Source organism: Haematobia irritans, unplaced genomic scaffold (assembly GCF_050003625.1).
Source record: "Haematobia irritans isolate KBUSLIRL unplaced genomic scaffold, ASM5000362v1 scaffold_11, whole genome shotgun sequence".
NCBI classification, from domain to species: Eukaryota; Metazoa; Arthropoda; class Insecta; order Diptera; family Muscidae; genus Haematobia; species Haematobia irritans.
The window spans coordinates 804,893-823,178 of NW_027445699.1; the positions used below are offsets into that span (position 1 = coordinate 804,893).

At 35.4% G+C, this 18,286-nt stretch overlaps 1 protein-coding gene across 1 annotated transcript; it reads left to right on the forward strand.

The window, feature by feature from the left end:
- Positions 1-259: 259 nt before the first annotated feature.
- LOC142242415 (uncharacterized) lies at positions 260-5,293 on the forward strand. Its single transcript, XM_075313994.1, has one exon. It carries the CDS (start codon positions 260-262, stop codon positions 5,291-5,293), a length of 5,034 nt encoding a protein of 1,677 aa, XP_075170109.1.
- The last annotated feature ends 12,993 nt before the right edge of the window (positions 5,294-18,286 follow it).

Below are 18,286 nucleotides of genomic sequence, written 5' to 3' on the forward strand. Positions count from 1 at the left end.
GTGTAATTTATGAAGTGGTTTTTCGAACACACGTAGAGAAACAATCACCATAACGTACAAATTATCTGGCTTTTCCTTTGATATTGTCACAATTGAGACATGATGTCAAGGAAGTTCATTTTCTATTCGGATCAAGTGGTCACTTATTGTGCCGCCTTTGCAGACTTCAAGGAAGTACGTACTCTGTCAGACCTTGAAGTAGAGTTAGAAGAGTTGGAGCGCATATATCGAAGATTAGTTGATGAATATATAATCCTCTATGACTTCCGATGATACAACAAGCAAGGAGGAGGAGTTGCAATCAACCCAGTCCAAATTTGCTGCATCTCTCAAGTCGTACAAAGAGTGTAAAGCGGCCTTGCTAGATCTCATTTTCATAGAGAAGCAGAAGTTGACTACTGCACGGATGGACGATACTTGCCAAAGGACGAGTTCACCATCCGACACTTTAGGATATTCATTGAAAGTTCCACCCTGTGATACGGAAGTTTTTAGTGGAGGATATGACAAGTGGCCCGGTTTCAGGGATATGTTTTCAGCTATATACGGGAAACATCCAAAATTGTCACCTGCCCAGAAGCTTTTTCATCTAAGAGCAAAGACTCGGGGGGAAGCAAATCAGATCGTGAAAAGATTTGCACTTACGGACTCCAACTATGAGTTGGCATGGAAAGCGTTAGGGGAACGTTATGAAAATAAGCGGCTACTTGTGAATCAGCAACTTAGAAAGATTTTCGATCTCGAGGCCATAAATGTGGAAAAAAGTAAGAATTTGCGAAACTTGCAATTCACTATTAACAACTGTTTAGATATTCTGAAATCTTACAATATATCAGTTGTTAGTTGGGATCCTATATTAGTGTTCTGGGTTACATCGAAACTACCTCAAGAAACTTTGTCAGCTTGGGAAGGTTCTATACGGAACCATAAAGAAATGCCATGCTGGGATAGTCTCAATGAATTTATAACAAACCGCTTAGACTTTTTGGAGTCTATCAACGACATCAGAAATCCCAGCTCTTCTGAAGCAACAACTTCTCGGAAGTCGCAAAATTTTAATGTTAAATCTGATACTACGTATCGAAATTGTAGAGTATGTAAACAAAACCATGCTCTACGATTCTGTTCGAAATTTAAATCGATGTCTCTTACGGAGAAAAGAAAATTTGTCGTTGACAACGAAATTTGTGAAAATTGCTTGTTTTACGGCCATTCAACGTCAAATTGCAAAAGCGACAAGGTATGTCAGGAATGCAATCAAAAGCATCATACGTTGTTGCATCCAGGAATTGATAATACCCGATCTCAGGTTAGTCGACGTATACCTGGAAATCCATCGTCTTTTCATATTTCTACTCAGGAGGATGAACAGTCGCACACATCGATTCCTGCAGTGGAAGAGGTACAAATGAATTTTTCAGAATGTGGATTGGGGACAATTCTCCCTACAGTACTAGTGGATTTGGAACATTTAGGAAACCGTTTTACAATTCGTGCATTTCTTGATCAGGGGTCTCAAGAAACATTCATAGCTCATCGGATTGTAACTCAATTAGGCCTTCATACAAAGAAATCATTAACGAGGATATCCGGACTTGGGGGTGCCTTGCTGGAGACCTCTACCAAGATATGTAGTCTAAAGTTACGATCGAGAAAGTCTACTTTTGCTCTGGAGACAACTGCAATAGTAATATCCAATCTCAATCACCTTATGCCGGCGTCCTCACAAAATATCACAGATTGGGAGGGACTAAATCAAATTGAGTTAGCTGATCCAATGTTTTATAAAACTGCGCGAATTGACATGTTAATAGGGAGTGATATACTACCATGCATATTGAAAGCAGGTATTCATAGAAATATATCGGGAAATCTATTGGCCCAAGATTCGGAATTTGGTTGGTACATTAGTGGGCCTCAGAATTCAAAATGTGTCACGAGTTTTGCGGCATGGGTAACTCAGTCAACCAGGTCCCTTAATGATGAGGTTAGAAGATTTTGGGAAAGTGAGGAAATTCCTAATGAAGCACCAAGATCAGAAGAGGATTTGGAATGTGAAGATATTTATGCTAGGACCACGGTTCGAAGAAGTGACGGCAGATATGTCGTAAGACTGCCATTTCAGAAAGCATTTCCAAAGGAAATATTTCTAGGGTCTTCGCGAAGGGCTGCCTTGGGCCAATTCTGTAGGTTGGAAAAAACTTTAAAAAATTCTCCAGCTCTTTCCGACGAATATATTCGTGTTCTACAAGAATATATTGCAATGGATCATATGTCACCTGTTTCAAATACCGAATTATACGACGATGTAACATACAGAACATTTTACTTGCCCCATCATGCTGTAATAAAACCAGAAAGAAACTCGACCAAAGTTCGAGTTGTATTCAATGCATCGAAAAAGTCTACGACTGGTTTATCCTTAAATGATATACTTTACACGGGGCCAACGCTCCAAAATGATTTAATGAACGTCATTCTACGATGGCGCATTTTCCAATATGTTTTTAATGGCGATATAGAAAAAATGTATCGTCAGATTGTAATTGATGAACGCGACCGTCAATATCAACGATGTTTATTTAGGGACGCGGATTCGGGGAATTTAAAGGATTTTGAACTGAAGACAGTAACGTTTGGAGTGAATTGTGCACCGTTCCTTGCGATTAGAACATTATTACAGCTAAGTATCGATGGAGAGGATACTCATCCTGTCGCGGCGAAGACACTTCGAGATCATATATACGTGGATGATGTTTTGGCAGGTGCACATACGATAGCGGACGCAAAAACCCATTTATGCGAGTTGGTTGACTTGCTATCCTCGGCGGGGTTCCCCTTGAAGAAAATCACTGCTAATCATACAGAAATAATTGAAAGCGTACAAAAAGAAGATTTGCTCAGGGAAGAATTTTTAAAGTTAGAAGATTTCAGTGATTCTAAAACTCTTGGGATACGATGGAATGCAATGAAAGACGTCTTTTTTTATAATGTCTACGACATAAAAATTCCATCCGAATATATTACGAAAAGGGAAATTCTGTCTATAGTGGCCAAGATATTTGATCCAGCGGGTTGGCTAGCTCCAATAATAATAACCGCGAAAATTCTATTGCAACAGCTATGGATGGATGGTACAGATTGGGACGAAAAGGTAAAAGCACATTCTTTGAAAAAATGGGATGAATTTGTAGAAAACTTTTCCGAAATCCCTAGTATAAAAATACCCCGTTGGATAGGATACACTCCAAACGCTGGCATACAAATTCACGGATTTTGCGATGCTTCGGAAAAAGCATATTGTGCATGTGTATATATAAGAGTTTTTCTGTCAAAACGGGAAATTTCTTCTAACTTATTGGTCTCAAAAAGCAAGGTTGCACCTTTGAAGACTATAAGTTTGCCAAGATTAGAATTATGTGGAGCAGTGCTCCTTGCTCGGCTCATAAAATGTGCGGCCCAAAATCTGAATTTCGAACTAAAAAACATATTTTTATGGTGTGATTCTACGATCACATTAGCTTGGATCAGTAAGCCACCGTATCAATGGAAGACATACGTTGCCAATAGAGTATCCAAAATTCTTGATCTGGTGGGAAATTCTAATTGGTTACATGTTCAAAGTGTTGATAATCCAGCAGACCTAGGAACGAGGGGATGTACGGCTTCTGAACTAAAAGAAAACAGTCTTTGGTGGCATGGACCTCATTGGCTCAGGAAGGATTCGTCGGTCTGGCCCCAACAGCCGGTAGTACCGGAACACTCCATAGAAAAGAAAATATCTACTTTTCACACAGCTACGGAACAAGAAGATGTGCTGGACCGGTTTTCCTCATATCATCGTGCTTTACGGGTTTTGGCATATATGTTTCGATTTTTTCACAAATGCCGTCGAATGAACAATTTCACATTTTCGGATACACTGATCACCTCACAGGAGATAAACTTCGTCAAGCATCGTATGATAATGTTGGCACAGCGTGTGTATTTTTTCCTTGATTACAACCAGATAGCTTCAAAGTTGTCGGTCAGTCCAAAAAGTAGGTTGTTGACTTTGAATCCTTTCTTGGACAACGATGGACTTTTGCGAGTTAATGGTAGACTATCCAATTCGGATTTAAGCTTCAATGAGAGGCACCCTATTATATTACCAGAGAAGTCAAAATTCTGCAAGTTACTGGTGGAATTCACACATAAAGTACTTATGCATGCTGAGCATCAAAATATGCTTAGATACATTCGCCAGGAATTCTACATTATAAGACTTAAAAGCATTATCAGACAATGCATTCGGACTTGTAAGATATGTACGATATACAAACATAAGATTCGTAATCAAATTATGGCTGCTTTGCCTCCAGAGAGATGTGTTTACTCACCACCTTTTACGAACACGGGCATAGACTTCGCAGGTCCCTTTGAGATTAAAACGTCCAGACTTCGCAATGCTAGATTGGAAAAGGGATATGCTGTGGTATTTGTTTGTTTTTCAACTCGTGCCATTCACTTGGAAACATGTTCGTCTCTTACGTCGGATGCCTTCCTTGCGGCATTTGATAGGTTTGTAGGGCGACGAGGGTACCCTGCTAAGGTCTTTTCTGACAATGGGACTAATTTCGTTGGAGCTAACCGAATACTTGTTAACGAACATAAGAAATTTTTACAATCTGCAGAAAAGTCTTTAGTGGACAAATACAGCGTACATGGATGTAGTTGGCATTTCATTCCCCCTCAAGCACCGCATATGGGTGGACTGTGGGAAGCAGGAGTGAAAAGTATGAAAGTTCACCTAAAAAAGGTTGCCGGAAACCTCAAATATACGTTCGAGGAGTTTTCCACACTCTTAATTCGAATAGAAAGCATCCTCAACTCTCGCCCGATTTCTCCGATTAGTGAAACTCCATCGGATCTTATTGCGTTGACTCCAGGACATTTTTTAAAGGGGTCACCATTAACTGCAATACCGGAAGACTATTCCGACAACATTTCTATTGCAAACAGATGGCAACGTTTAAAAGTATTACAACTTCAATTTGCAAAACGGTGGAAATTTGAATATATATCTGAACTACAAAAAAGGTATAAATGGAAAACTTCTCAGCATAACTTGAAAGAGAACGATTTTGTTATTGTAAAAGACGATAATTTACCTCCAACCGAATGGAAGTTAGGGCGAGTCATTAAGGTATTCACAGGGAACGATTCTAAAGTACGGGTAGCGGAAATACGAACTCAGAACGGAATTATAACACGTCCACTTATAAAATTATGCATTTTACCATACGTTCAGTAACAACTCACACTAATCTTAATCTCTTGTATAACAAACTTAACTTTCTACACATTTAACAGCACCCAAGTTTGTAAAGTCTGTAACGACAATCATCACCTGCGTTTCTGCACAAAGTTCAATAGAATGCCTGTCTTAGAGCGAGTGAGAGTGGCCAAGGAAAAAGGATACTGCTTTAACTGCCTATGTGCATCTCACACCAGAGAATGGTGTCGTTCACGTAACACCTGTGAGGTTTGTAACCGAAACCATCATACAAAACTTCATTTGGATCGTACAACCGAGAGAAAAGGAAAACATTGTTTAACAAAATCATCCAATAAGAAATCGGCAGCTCTTCGGAAAGAAATGTCTCGAATCGATTCCACATTCACATCTAAAAGTGTTCGATCAAATGATTCGTCATTAAATATTTCTGATTCAACATGCAGCTTGGGAGGTTGTCATATAAAAAATCGTCTAGGTGGGCGTTATAACAAGCACGTATTTTTGCCAACGGCGATAGCTAGGGCCGTTACTAAAATTGGGACCAACAAGACTCGTATCATGCTAAATTCCGGGGCAACTGAAACAGTGATTCTAAGATCCTTTGTGAAAAGCAGCCATATCCAAACAACAAAAACAAATGGTAATGAATTTTGCACTGTTAATTTACAATCATTCCACGATACCGCCATGAAGGTCCAGATTCGTGGAATAGTTAGAGATAAATTTAATTCACCTCTTCCACACAAGGTCCCTAGTAAAATATTGGAAGATACTTATAGTCAAATTCCAGATTTGGCTGATCCCCATTTCTACCACCCGGTCAACATCGACATAATGATCGCCAACGATGAGATGCCCAAGATACTCAAAGCGGGGCTAATACAAACAGCGAGCCACATGCCCATCGCTCAAAGCACAGTATTTGGATGGGTCATTTCTGGAGCCCGGTATTATTAATGTTGCGATACTGCAAGAGGCCGCGCCATGTTAAACTATGTTTAACGAAAATATAATTATGATACACGCCTGATATAACATATCTAAAACATGAATTGTATTTAAATGAAATTTTTTAATTATCTGAATGAATTTTAAATTTGTATTACTTTCCTATATAAGAAAATCTGTTTCTTACAAAAATGTAACTATACAGAAATTATTTATACACTATGGGAACTCTTTTTTTCGCAAGTGGATAAACAATTTCCCATATATGAGAAAACTACTAAAATTACATCGCTTACCGCTGAATGTAATCAATCATGGCTTCCCCATTCTATGCTTACCAACATATAGTCATTCCCATAAAAGAGAGTCTAGCGGTAAGACATACTAAACGACAATCAATAAACCCAACTTGAAATTCTGAAAAACATTTTTTGGTTCTTTTCTTTTATTTTCATATTGGGAACTTTTCTTTTTCTTTACAATCTGTGAGTAATATACAAAATTAATACAGTCCTATATCGTAAAACTCACAGAACTGTACAATGAGCAAAACAAGTTTTTTATACAAAAATTTCAATTTTTTCAGTATTTTGATGGAATTTTCGACTTTTTGGGGGTGGTCATGAATTAAGCTCCTTTTCGCTCTAGGACGCATAGTTTAGGAGATATGAGCAAAACAAGTTTTTCATATAAAAATTTCAATTTTTTCAGTATTTTGATGGAATTTTCGACTTTTTGGGGGTGGTCATGAATTAAGCTCCTTTTCGCTCTAGGACGCATAGTTTAGGAGATATGAGCAAAACAAGTTTTTTATACAAAAATTTCAATTTTTTCAGTATTTTGATGGAATTTTCGACTTTTTGGGGGTGGTCATGAATTAAGCTCCTTTTCGCTCTAGGACGCATAGTTTAGGAGATATGAGCAAAACAAGTTTTTTATACAAAAATTTCAATTTTTTCAGTATTTTGATGGAATTTTCGACTTTTTGTGGGTGGTCATGAATTAAGCTCCTTTTCGCTCTAGAACGCATAGTTTAGGAGATATGAGCAAAACAAGTTTTTCATATAAAAATTTCAATTTTTTCAGTATTTTGATGGAATTTTCGACTTTTTGGGGGTGGTCATGAATTATGCTCCTTTACGCCGTAGGACGCATAGTTTAGGAGATATGAGCAAAACAAGTTTTTCATATAAAAATTTCAATTTTTTCAGGATATGGATGGAATTTTCGATTTTTTGGGGGTGGTCATGAATTAAACTCCTTTTCGCTCTAGGACGCATAGTTTAGGAGATATGAGCAACACAAGTTTTTCATACAAAAATTTAAATTTTTTCAGGATATGGATGGAATTTTCGATTTTTTGGGGGTGGTCATGAATTAAGCTCCATTTCGCTCTAGGACGCATAGTTTAGGAGATATGAGCAAAACAAGTTTTTTATATAAAAATTTCAATTTTTTCAGGATACGGATGGAATTTTCGACTTTTTGGGGGTGGTCATGAATTAAGCTCCTTTTCGCTCTAGGACGCATAGTTTAGGAGATATGAGCAAAACAAGTGTTTCATACAAAAATTTCAATTTTTTCAGGATATGGATGGAATTTTCGATTTTTTGGGGGTGGTCATGAATTAAGCTCCTTTTCGCTGTAGGACGCATAGTTTAGGAGATATGAGCAAAACAAGTTTTTCATATAAAAATTTCAATTTTTTCAGTATTTTGATGGAATTTTCGACTTTTTGGGGGTGGTCATGAATTAAGCTCCTTTTCGCTGTAGGACGCATAGTTTAGGAGATATGAGCAAAACAAGTTTTTCATATAAAAATTTCAATTTTTTCAGGATGTGGATGGAATTTTCGATTTCTTGTGGGTGGTCATGAATTAAGCTCCTTTTCGCTGTAGGACGCATAGTTTAGGAGATATGAGCAAAACAAGTTTTTCATATAAAAAATTCATTTTTTTCAGGATATGGATGGAATTATCGATTTTTTGGGGGTGGTCATGAATTAAGCTCCTTTTCGCTCTAGGACGCATAGTTTAGGAGATATGAGCAAAACAAGTTTTTCATACAAAAATTTCAATTTTTTCAGGATACGGATGGAATTTTCGACTTTTTGGGGGTGGTCATGAATTAAGCTCCTTTTCGCTCTAGGACGCATAGTTTAGGAGATATGAGCAAAACAAGTATTTCATATAAAAATTTCATTTTTTTCAGGATATGGATGGAATTTTCGATTTTTTGGGGGTGGTCATGAATTAAGCTCCTTTTCGCTCTAGGATGCATAGTTTAGGAGATATGAGCAAAACAAGTTTTTCATATAAAAATTTCAATTTTTTCAGGATGTGGATGGAATTTTCGATTTTTTGGGGGTGGTCATGAATTAAGCTCCTTTTCGCTGTAGGACGCATGGTTTAGGAGATATGAGCAAAACAAGTTTTTCATATAAAAATTTCAATTTTTTCAGTATTTTGATGGAATTTTCGACTTTTTGGGGGTGGTCATGAATTAAGCTCCTTTTCGCTCTAGGACGCATAGTTTAGGAGATATGAGCAAAACAAGTTTTTTATACAAAAATTTCAATTTTTTCAGTATTTTGATGGAATTTTCGACTATTTTGATGGAATTTTCGACTTTTTGGGGGAGGTCATGAATTAAGCTCCTTTTCGATGTAGGACGCATAGTTTAGGAGATATGAGCAAAACAAGTTTTTCATATACAAATTTCGATTTTTTCAGTATTTGGATGGAATTTTCGACTTTTTGGGGGTGGTCATGAATTAAGCTCCTTTTCGCTGTAGGACGCATAGTTTAGGAGATATGAGCAAAACAAGTTTTTCATATAAAAATTTCAATTTTTTCAGTATTTTGATGGAATTTTCGACTTTTTGGGGGTGGTCATGAATTAAGCTCCTTTTCGCTCTAGGACGCATAGTTTAGGAGATATGAGCAAAACAAGTTTTTTATACAAAAATTTCAATTTTTTCAGTATTTTGATGGAATTTTCGACTATTTTGATGGAATTTTCGACTTTTTGGGGGAGGTCATGAATTAAGCTCCTTTTCGCTGTAGGACGCATAGTTTAGGAGATATGAGCAAAACAAGTTTTTCATATAAAAATTTCGATTTTTTCAGTATTTGGATGGAATTTTCGACTTTTTGGGGGTGGTCATGAATTAAGCTCCTTTTCGCTGTAGGACGCATAGTTTAGGAGATATGAGCAAAACAAGTTTTTCATATAAAAATTTCAATTTTTTCAGTATTTTGATGGAATTTTCGACTTTTTGGGGGTGGTCATGAATTAAGCTCCTTTTCGCTCTAGGACGCATAGTTTAGGAGATATGAGCAAAACAAGTTTTTCATATAAAAATTTCAATTTTTTCAGGATGTGGATGGAATTTTCGATTTTGTGGGTGTGGTCATGAATTAAGCTCCTTTTCGCTGTAGGACGCATAGTTTAGGAGATATGAGCAAAACAAGTTTTTCATATAAAAATTTCAATTTTTTCAGGATATGGATGGAATTTTCGATTTTTTGTGGGTGGTCATGAATTAAGCTCCTTTTCGCTGTAGGGCGCATAGTTTAGGAGATATGAGCAAAACAAGTTTTTCATATAAAAATTTCAATTTTTTCAGTATTTTGATGGAATTTTCGACTTTTTGGGGGTGGTCATGAATTAAGCTCCTTTTCGCTCTAGGACGCATAGTTTAGGAGATATGAGCAAAACAAGTTTTTTATACAAAAATTTCAATTTTTTCAGTATTTTGATGGAATTTTCGACTTTTTGGGGGTGGTCATGAATTAAGCTCCTTTTCGCTCTAGGACGCATAGTTTAGGAGATATGAGCAAAACAAGTTTTTCATATAAAAATTTCAATTTTTTCAGTATTTTGATGGAATTTTCGACTTTTTGGGGGTGGTCATGAATTAAGCTCCTTTACGCTGTAGGACGCATAGTTTAGGAGATATGAGCAAAACAAGTTTTTCATATAAAAATTTCAATTTTTTCAGGATATGGATGGAATTTTCGATTTTTTGGGGGTGGTCATGAATTAAACTCCTTTTCGCTCTAGGACGCATCGTTTAGGAGATATGAGCAACACAAGTTTTTAATAAAAAAATTTCATTTTTTTCAGGATATGAATGGAATTTTCGATTTTTTGGGGGTGGTCATGAATTAAGCTCCTTTTCGCTGTAGGACGCATAGTTTAGGAGATAAGAGCAAAACAAGTTTTTCATACAAAAATTTCAATTTTTTCAGGATATGGATGGAATTTTCGATTTTTTTGGGGGTGGTCATGAATTAAGCTCCTTTTCGCTGTAGGACGCATAGTTTAGGAGATATGAGCAAAACAAGTTTTTCATATAAAAATTTCAATTTTTTCAGTATTTTGATGGAATTTTCGACTTTTTGGGGGTGGTCATGAATTAAGCTCCTTTTCGCTGTAGGACGCATAGTTTAGGAGATATGAGCAAAACAAGTTTTTCATATAAAAATTTCATTTTTTTCAGGATGTGGATGGAATTTTCGATTTCTTGGGGGTGGTCATCAATTAAGCTCCTTTTCGCTGTAGGACGCATAGTTTAGGAGATATGAGCAAAACAAGTTTTTCATATAAAAATTTCAATTTTTTCAGGATGTGGATGGAATTTTCGATTTTTTGGGGGTGGTCATGAATTAAGCTCCTTTTCGCTCTAGGACTCATAGTTTAGGAGATATGAGCAAAACAAGTTTTTCATATAAAAATTTCATTTTTTTCAGGATATGGATGGAATTATCGATTTTTTGGGGGTGGTCATGAATTAAGCTCCTTTTCGCTCTAGGACGCATAGTTTAGGAGATATGAGCAAAACAAGTTTTTCATACAAAAATTTCAATTTTTTCAGGATACGGATGGAATTTTCGACTTTTTGGGGGTGGTCATGAATTAAGCTCCATTTCGCTCTAGGACGCATAGTTTAGGAGATATGAGCAAAACAAGTTTTTTATATAAAAATTTCAATTTTTTCAGGATACGGATGGAATTTTCGACTTTTTGGGGGTGGTCATGAATTAAGCTCCTTTTCGCTCTAGGACGCATAGTTTAGGAGATATGAGCAAAACAAGTTTTTCATATAAAAATTTAAATTTGTTCAGGATGTGGATGGAATTTTCGATTTTTTGGGGGTGGTCATGAATTAAGCTCCTTTTCGCTCTAGGACGCATAGTTTAGGAGATATGAGCAAAACAAGTTTTTCATATAAAAATTTCAATTTTTTCAGTATTTTGATGGGATTTTCGATTTTTTGGGGGTGGTCATGAATTAAGCTCCATTTCGCTCTAGGACGCATAGTTTAGGAGATATGAGCAAAACAAGTTTTTCATATAAAAATTTCAATTTTTTAAGGATACGGATGGAATTTTCGACTTTTTGGGGGTGGTCATGAATTAAGCTCCTTTTCGCTCTAGGACGCATAGTTTATGAGATATGAGCAAAACAAGTTTTTCATATAAAAATTTCAATTTTTTCAGTATTTTGATGGAATTTGCGACTTTTTGGGGGTGGTCATGAATTAAGCTCCTTTTCGCTCTAGGACGCATAGTTTAGATATGAGCAAAACAAGTTTTTTATACAAAAATTTCAATTTTTTCAGTATTTTGATGGAATTTTCGACTTTTTGGGGGTGGTCATGAATTAAGCTCCTTTTCGCTCTAGGACGCATAGTTTAGGAGATATGAGCAAAACAAGTTTTTCATATAAAAATTTCAATTTTTTCAGTATTTTGATGTAATTTTCGACTTTTTGTGGGTGGTTATGAATTAAGCTCCTTTTTGCTCTAGGACGCATAGTTTAGGAGATATGAGCAAAACAAGTTTCTCATATAAAAAATTCAATTTTTTCAGGATATGGATGGAATTTTCGATTTTTTGGGGGTGGTCATGAATTAAGCTCCTTTTCGCTCTAGGACGCATAGTTTAGTAGATATGAGCAAAACAAGTTTTTCATATAAAAATTTCAATTTTTTCAGGATGTGGATGGAATTTTCGATTTTTTGGGGGTGGTCATGAATTAAGCTCCTTTTCGCTCTAGGACGCATAGTTTAGGAGATATGAGCAAAACAAGTTTTTCATATAAAAATTTAATTTTTTTCAGGATATGGATGGAATTTTCGATTTTTTGGGGGTGGTCATGAATTAAGCTCCTTTTCGCTCTAGGACGCATAGTTTAGGAGATATGAGCAAAACAAGTTTTTCATACAAAAATTTCAATTTTTTCAGGATACGGATGGAATTTTCGACTTTTTGGGGGTGGTCATGAATTAAGCTCCTTTTCGCTCTAGGACGCATAGTTTAGGAGATATGAGCAAAACAAGTTTTTCATATAAAAATTTCAATTTTTTCAGGATGTGGATGGAATTTTCGATTTTTTGGGGGTGGTCATGAATTAAGCTCCTTTTCGCTGTAGGACGCATAGTTTAGGAGATATGAGCAAAACAAGTTTTTCATATAAAAATTTCAATTTTTTCAGGATGTGGATGGAATTTTCGATTTTGTGGGGGTGGTCATGCATTAAGCTCCTTTTCGCTCTAGGACGCATAGTTTAGGAGATATGAGCAAAACAAGTTTTTTATACAAAAATTTCAATTTTTTCAGTATTTTGATGGAATTTTCGACTTTTTGGGGGTGGTCATGAATTAAGCTCCTTTTCGCTCTAGGACGCATAGTTTAGGAGATATGAGCAAAACAAATTTTTCATATAAAAATTTCATTTTTTTCAGGATATGGATGGAATTTTCGGTTTTTTGGGGGTGGTCATGAATTAAGCTGCTTTTCGATCTAGGACGCATAGTTTAAGAGATATGAGCAAAACAAGTTTTTCATATAAAAATTTCAATTTTTTAGTATTTTGATGGAATTTTCGACTTTTCATGAATTAAGCTCCTTTTCGCTCTAGGACGCATAGTTTAGGAGATATGAGCAAAACAAGTTTTTTATACAAAAATTTCAATTTTTCAGTATTTTGATGGAATTTTCGACTTTTTGGGGGTGGTCATGAATTAAGCTCCTTTTAGCTCTAGGACACATAGTTTAGGAGATATGAGCAAAACAAGTTTTTCATATAAAAATTTCAATTTTTTCAGGATGTGGATGGAATTTTCGATTTTTTGGGGGTGGTCATGAATTAAGCTCCTTTTCGCTGTAGGACGCATAGTTTAGGAGATATGAGCAAAACAAGTTTTTCATATAAAAATTTCAATTTTTTCAGGATGTAGGTGGTATTTTCGATTTTTTGGGGGTGGTCATGAATTAAGCTCCTTTTCGCTGTAGGACGCATAGTTTAGGAGATATGAGCAAAACAAGTTTTTCATATAAAAATTTCAATTTTTTCAGGATGTGGATGGAATTCTCGATTTTTTGGGGGTGGTCATGAATTAAGCTCCTTTTCGCTCTAGGACGCATAGTTTAGGAGATATGAGCAAAACAAGTTTTTCATATAAAAATTTCAAGTTTTTCAGGATGTGGATGGAATTTTCGATTTTTTGGGGGTGGTCATGAATTAAGCTCCTTTTCGCTCTAGGACGCATAGTTTAGGAGATATGAGCAAAACAAGTTTTTCATATAAAAATTTCAATTTTTTCAGGATGTGGATGGAATTTTCGATTTTTTGGGGGTGGTCATGCATTAAGCTCCTTTTCGCTCTAGGACGCATAGTTTAGGAGATATGAGCAAAACAAGTTTTTTATACAAAAATTTCAATTTTTTTAGTATTTTGATAGAATTTTCGACTTTTTGGGGTGGTCATGAATTAAGCTCCTTTTCGCTCTAGGACGCATAGTTTAGGAGATATGAGCAAAACCAGTTTTTCATATAAAAATTTCAATTTTTTCAGTATTTTGATGGAATTTGCGACTTTTTAGGGGTGGTCATGAATTAAATTCCTTTTCGCTCTAGGACGCATAGTTTAGGAGATATGAGCAAAACAAGTTTTTCATATAAAAATTTCATTTTTTTTCAGGATATGGATGGAATTTTCGATTTTTTGGTGGTGGTCATGAATTAAGCTCCTTTTCGCTCTAGGACGCATAGTTTATGAGATATGAGCAAAACAAGTTTTTCATATAAAAATTTCAATTTTTTAAGTATTTTGATGGAATTTGCGACTTTTTGGGGATGGTCATGAATTAAGCTCCTTTTCGCTCTAGGACGCATAGTTTAGATATGAGCAAAACAAGTTTTTTATACAAAAATTTCAATTTTTTCAGTATTTTGATGGAATTTTCGACTTTTTGGGGGTGGTCATGAATTAAGCTCCTTTTCGCTCTAGGACGCATAGTTTAGGAGATATGAGCAAAACAAGTTTTTCATATAAAAATTTCAATTTTTTCAGTATTTTGATGTAATTTTCGACTTTTTGTGGGTGGTTATGAATTAAGCTCCTTTTTGCTCTAGGACGCATAGTTTAGGAGATATGAGCAAAACAAGTTTTTCATATAAAAAATTCAATTTTTTCAGGATATGGATGGAATTTTCGATTTTTTGGGGGTGGTCATGAATTAAGCTCCTTTTCGCTCTAGGACGCATAGTTTAGTAGATATGAGCAAAACAAGTTTTTCATATAAAAATTTCAATTTTTTCAGGATGTGGATGGAATTTTCGATTTTTTGGGGGTGGTCATGAATTAAGCTCCTTTTCGCTCTAGGACGCATAGTTTAGGAGATATGAGCAAAACAAGTTTTTCATATAAAAATTTAATTTTTTTCAGGATATGGATGGAATTTTCAATTTTTTGGGGGTGGTCATGAATTAAGCTCCTTTTCGCTCTAGGACGCATAGTTTAGGAGATATGAGCAAAACAAGTTTTTCATACAAAAATTTCAATTTTTTCAGGATACGGATGGAATTTTCGACTTTTTGGGGGTGGCCATGAATTAAGCTCCTTTTCGCTGTAGGACGCATAGTTTAGGAGATATGAGCAAAACAAGTTTTTCATATAAAAATTTCAATTTTTTCAGGATGTGGATGGAATTTTCGATTTTTTGGGGGTGGTCATGCATTAAGCTCCTTTTCGCTCTAGGACGCATAGTTTAGGAGATATGAGCAAAACAAGTTTTTTATACAAAAATTTCAATTTTTTCAGTATTTTGATGGAATTTTCGACTTTTTGGGGGTGGTCATGAATTAAGCTCCTTTTCGCTCTAGGACGCATAGTTTAGGAGATATGAGCAAAACAAGTTTTTCATATAAAAATTTCATTTTTTTCAGGATATGGATGGAATTTTCGGTTTTTTGGGGGTGGTCATGAATTAAGCTGCTTTTCGATCTAGGACGCATAGTTTAAGAGATATGAGCAAAACAAGTTTTTCATATAAAAATTTCAATTTTTTAGTATTTTGATGGAATTTTCGACTTTTCATGAATTAAGCTCCTTTTCGCTCTAGGACGCATAGTTTAGGAGATATGAGCAAAACAAGTTTTTTATACAAAAATTTCAATTTTTCAGTATTTTGATGGAATTTTCGACTTTTTGGGGGTGGTCATGAATTAAGCTCCTTTTAGCTCTAGGACACATAGTTTAGGAGATATGAGCAAAACAAGTTTTTCATATAAAAATTTCAATTTTTTCAGGATGTGGATGGAATTTTCGATTTTTTGGGGGTGGTCATGAATTAAGCTCCTTTTCGCTGTAGGACGCATAGTTTAGGAGATATGAGCAAAACAAGTTTTTCATATAAAAATTTCAATTTTTTCAGGATGTAGGTGGTATTTTCGATTTTTTGGGGGTGGTCATGAATTAAGCTCCTTTTCGCTGTAGGACGCATAGTTTAGGAGATATGAGCAAAACAAGTTTTTCATATAAAAATTTCAATTTTTTCAGGATGTGGATGGAATTTTCGATTTTTTGGGGGTGGTCATGAATTAAGCTCCTTTTCGCTCTAGGACGCATAGTTTAGGAGATATGAGCAAAACAAGTTTTTCATATAAAAATTTCAAGTTTTTCAGGATGTGGATGGAATTTTCGATTTTTTGGGGGTGGTCATGAATTAAGCTCCTTTTCGCTCTAGGACGCATAGTTTAGGAGATATGAGCAAAACAAGTTTTTCATATAAAAATTTCAATTTTTTCAGGATGTGGATGGAATTTTCGATTTTTTGGGGGTGGTCATGCATTAAGCTCCTTTTCGCTCTAGGACGCATAGTTTAGGAGATATGAGCAAAACAAGTTTTTTATACAAAAATTTCAATTTTTTCAGTATTTTGATAGAATTTTCGACTTTTTGGGGTGGTCATGAATTAAGCTCCTTTTCGCTCTAGGACGCATAGTTTAGGAGATATGAGCAAAACCAGTTTTTCATATAAAAATTTCAATTTTTTCAGTATTTTGATGGAATTTGCGAAATTTTGGGGGTGGTCATGAATTAAGCTCCTTTTCGCTGTAGGACGCATAGTTTAGGAGATATGAGCAAAACAAGTTTTTCATATAAAAATTTCAATTTTTTCAGTATTTTGATGGAATTTTCGACTTTTTGGGGGTGGTCATGAATTAAGCTCCTTTTCGCTCTAGGATGCATAGTTTAGGAGATATGAGCAAAACAAGTTTTTCATATAAAAATTTCAATTTTTTCAGGATGTGGATGGAATTTTCGATTTTTTGGGGGTGATCATGAATTAAGCTCCTTTTCGCTGTAGGACGCATAGTTTAGGAGATATGAGCAAAACAAGTTTTTCATATAAAAATTTCAATTTTTTCAGGATATGGATGGAATTTTCGATTTTTTGGGGGTGGTCATGAATTAAGCTCCTTTTCGCTCTAGGAGGCATAGTTTAGGAGATATGAGCAAAACAAGTTTTTCATATAAAAATTTCAATTTTTTCAGGATGTGGATGGAATTTTCGATTTTTTGGGGGTGGTCATGAATTAAGCTCCTTTTCGCTGTAGGACGCATAGTTTAGGAGATATGAGCAAAACAAGTTTTTCATATAAAAATTTCAATTTTTTCAGGATGTGGATGGAATTTTCGATTTTTTGGGGGTGGTCATGGATTAAGCTCCTTTTCGCTCTAGGACGCATAGTTTAGTAGATATGAGCAAAACAAGTTTTTCATATAAAAATTTCATTTTTTTCAGGATATGGATGGAATTTTCGATTTTTTGGGGGTGGTCATGAATTAAGCTCCTTTTCGCTCTAGGACGCATAGTTTAGGAGATATGAGCAAAACAAGTTTTTCATACAAAAATTTCAATTTTTTCAGGATACGGATGGAATTTTCGACTTTTTGGGGGTGGTCATGAATTAAGCTCCTTTTCGCTCTAGGACGCATAGTTTAGGAGATATGAGCAAAACAAGTTTTTCATATAAAAATTTCAATTTTTTCAGGATGTGGATGGAATTTTCGATTTTTTGGGGGTGGTCATGAATTAAGCTCCTTTTCGCTGTAGGACGCATAGTTTAGGAGATATGAGCAAAACAAGTTTTTCATATAAAAATTTCAATTTTTTCAGGATGTGGATGGAATTTTCGATTTTTTGGGGGTGGTCATGAATTAAGCTCCTTTTCGCTCTAGGACGAATAGTTTAGGAGATATGAGCAAAACAAGTTTTTTATGCAAAAATTTCAATTTTTTCAGTATTTTGATGGAATTTTCGACTTTTTGGGGGTGGTCATGAATTAAGCTCCTTTTCGCTCTAGGACGCATAGTTTAGGAGATATGAGCAAATCAAGTTTTTCATATAAAAATTTCATTTTTTTCAGGATATGGATGGAATTTTCGATTTTTTGGGGGTGGTCATGAATTAAGCTCCTTTTCGCTCTAGGACGCATAGTTTAGGAGATATGAACAAAACAAGTTTTTCATACAAAAATTTAAATTTTTTCAGGATGTGGATGGAATTTTCGATTTTTTGGGGGTGGTCATGAATTAAGCTCCATTTCGCTCTAGGACGCATAGTTTAGGAGATATGAGCAAAACAAGTTTTTCATATAAAAATTTCAATTTTTTCAGGATACGGATGGAATTTTCGACTTTTTGGGGGTGGTCATGAATTAAGCTCCTTTTCGCTCTAGGACGCATAGTTTATGAGATATGAGC

What these genes read in the sequence shown, in the direction of transcription:
- LOC142242415 (XM_075313994.1), top strand. Translation starts at nt 260, where the DNA reads ATGACTTCCGATGATACAACAAGCAAGGAGGAGGAGTTGCAATCAACC.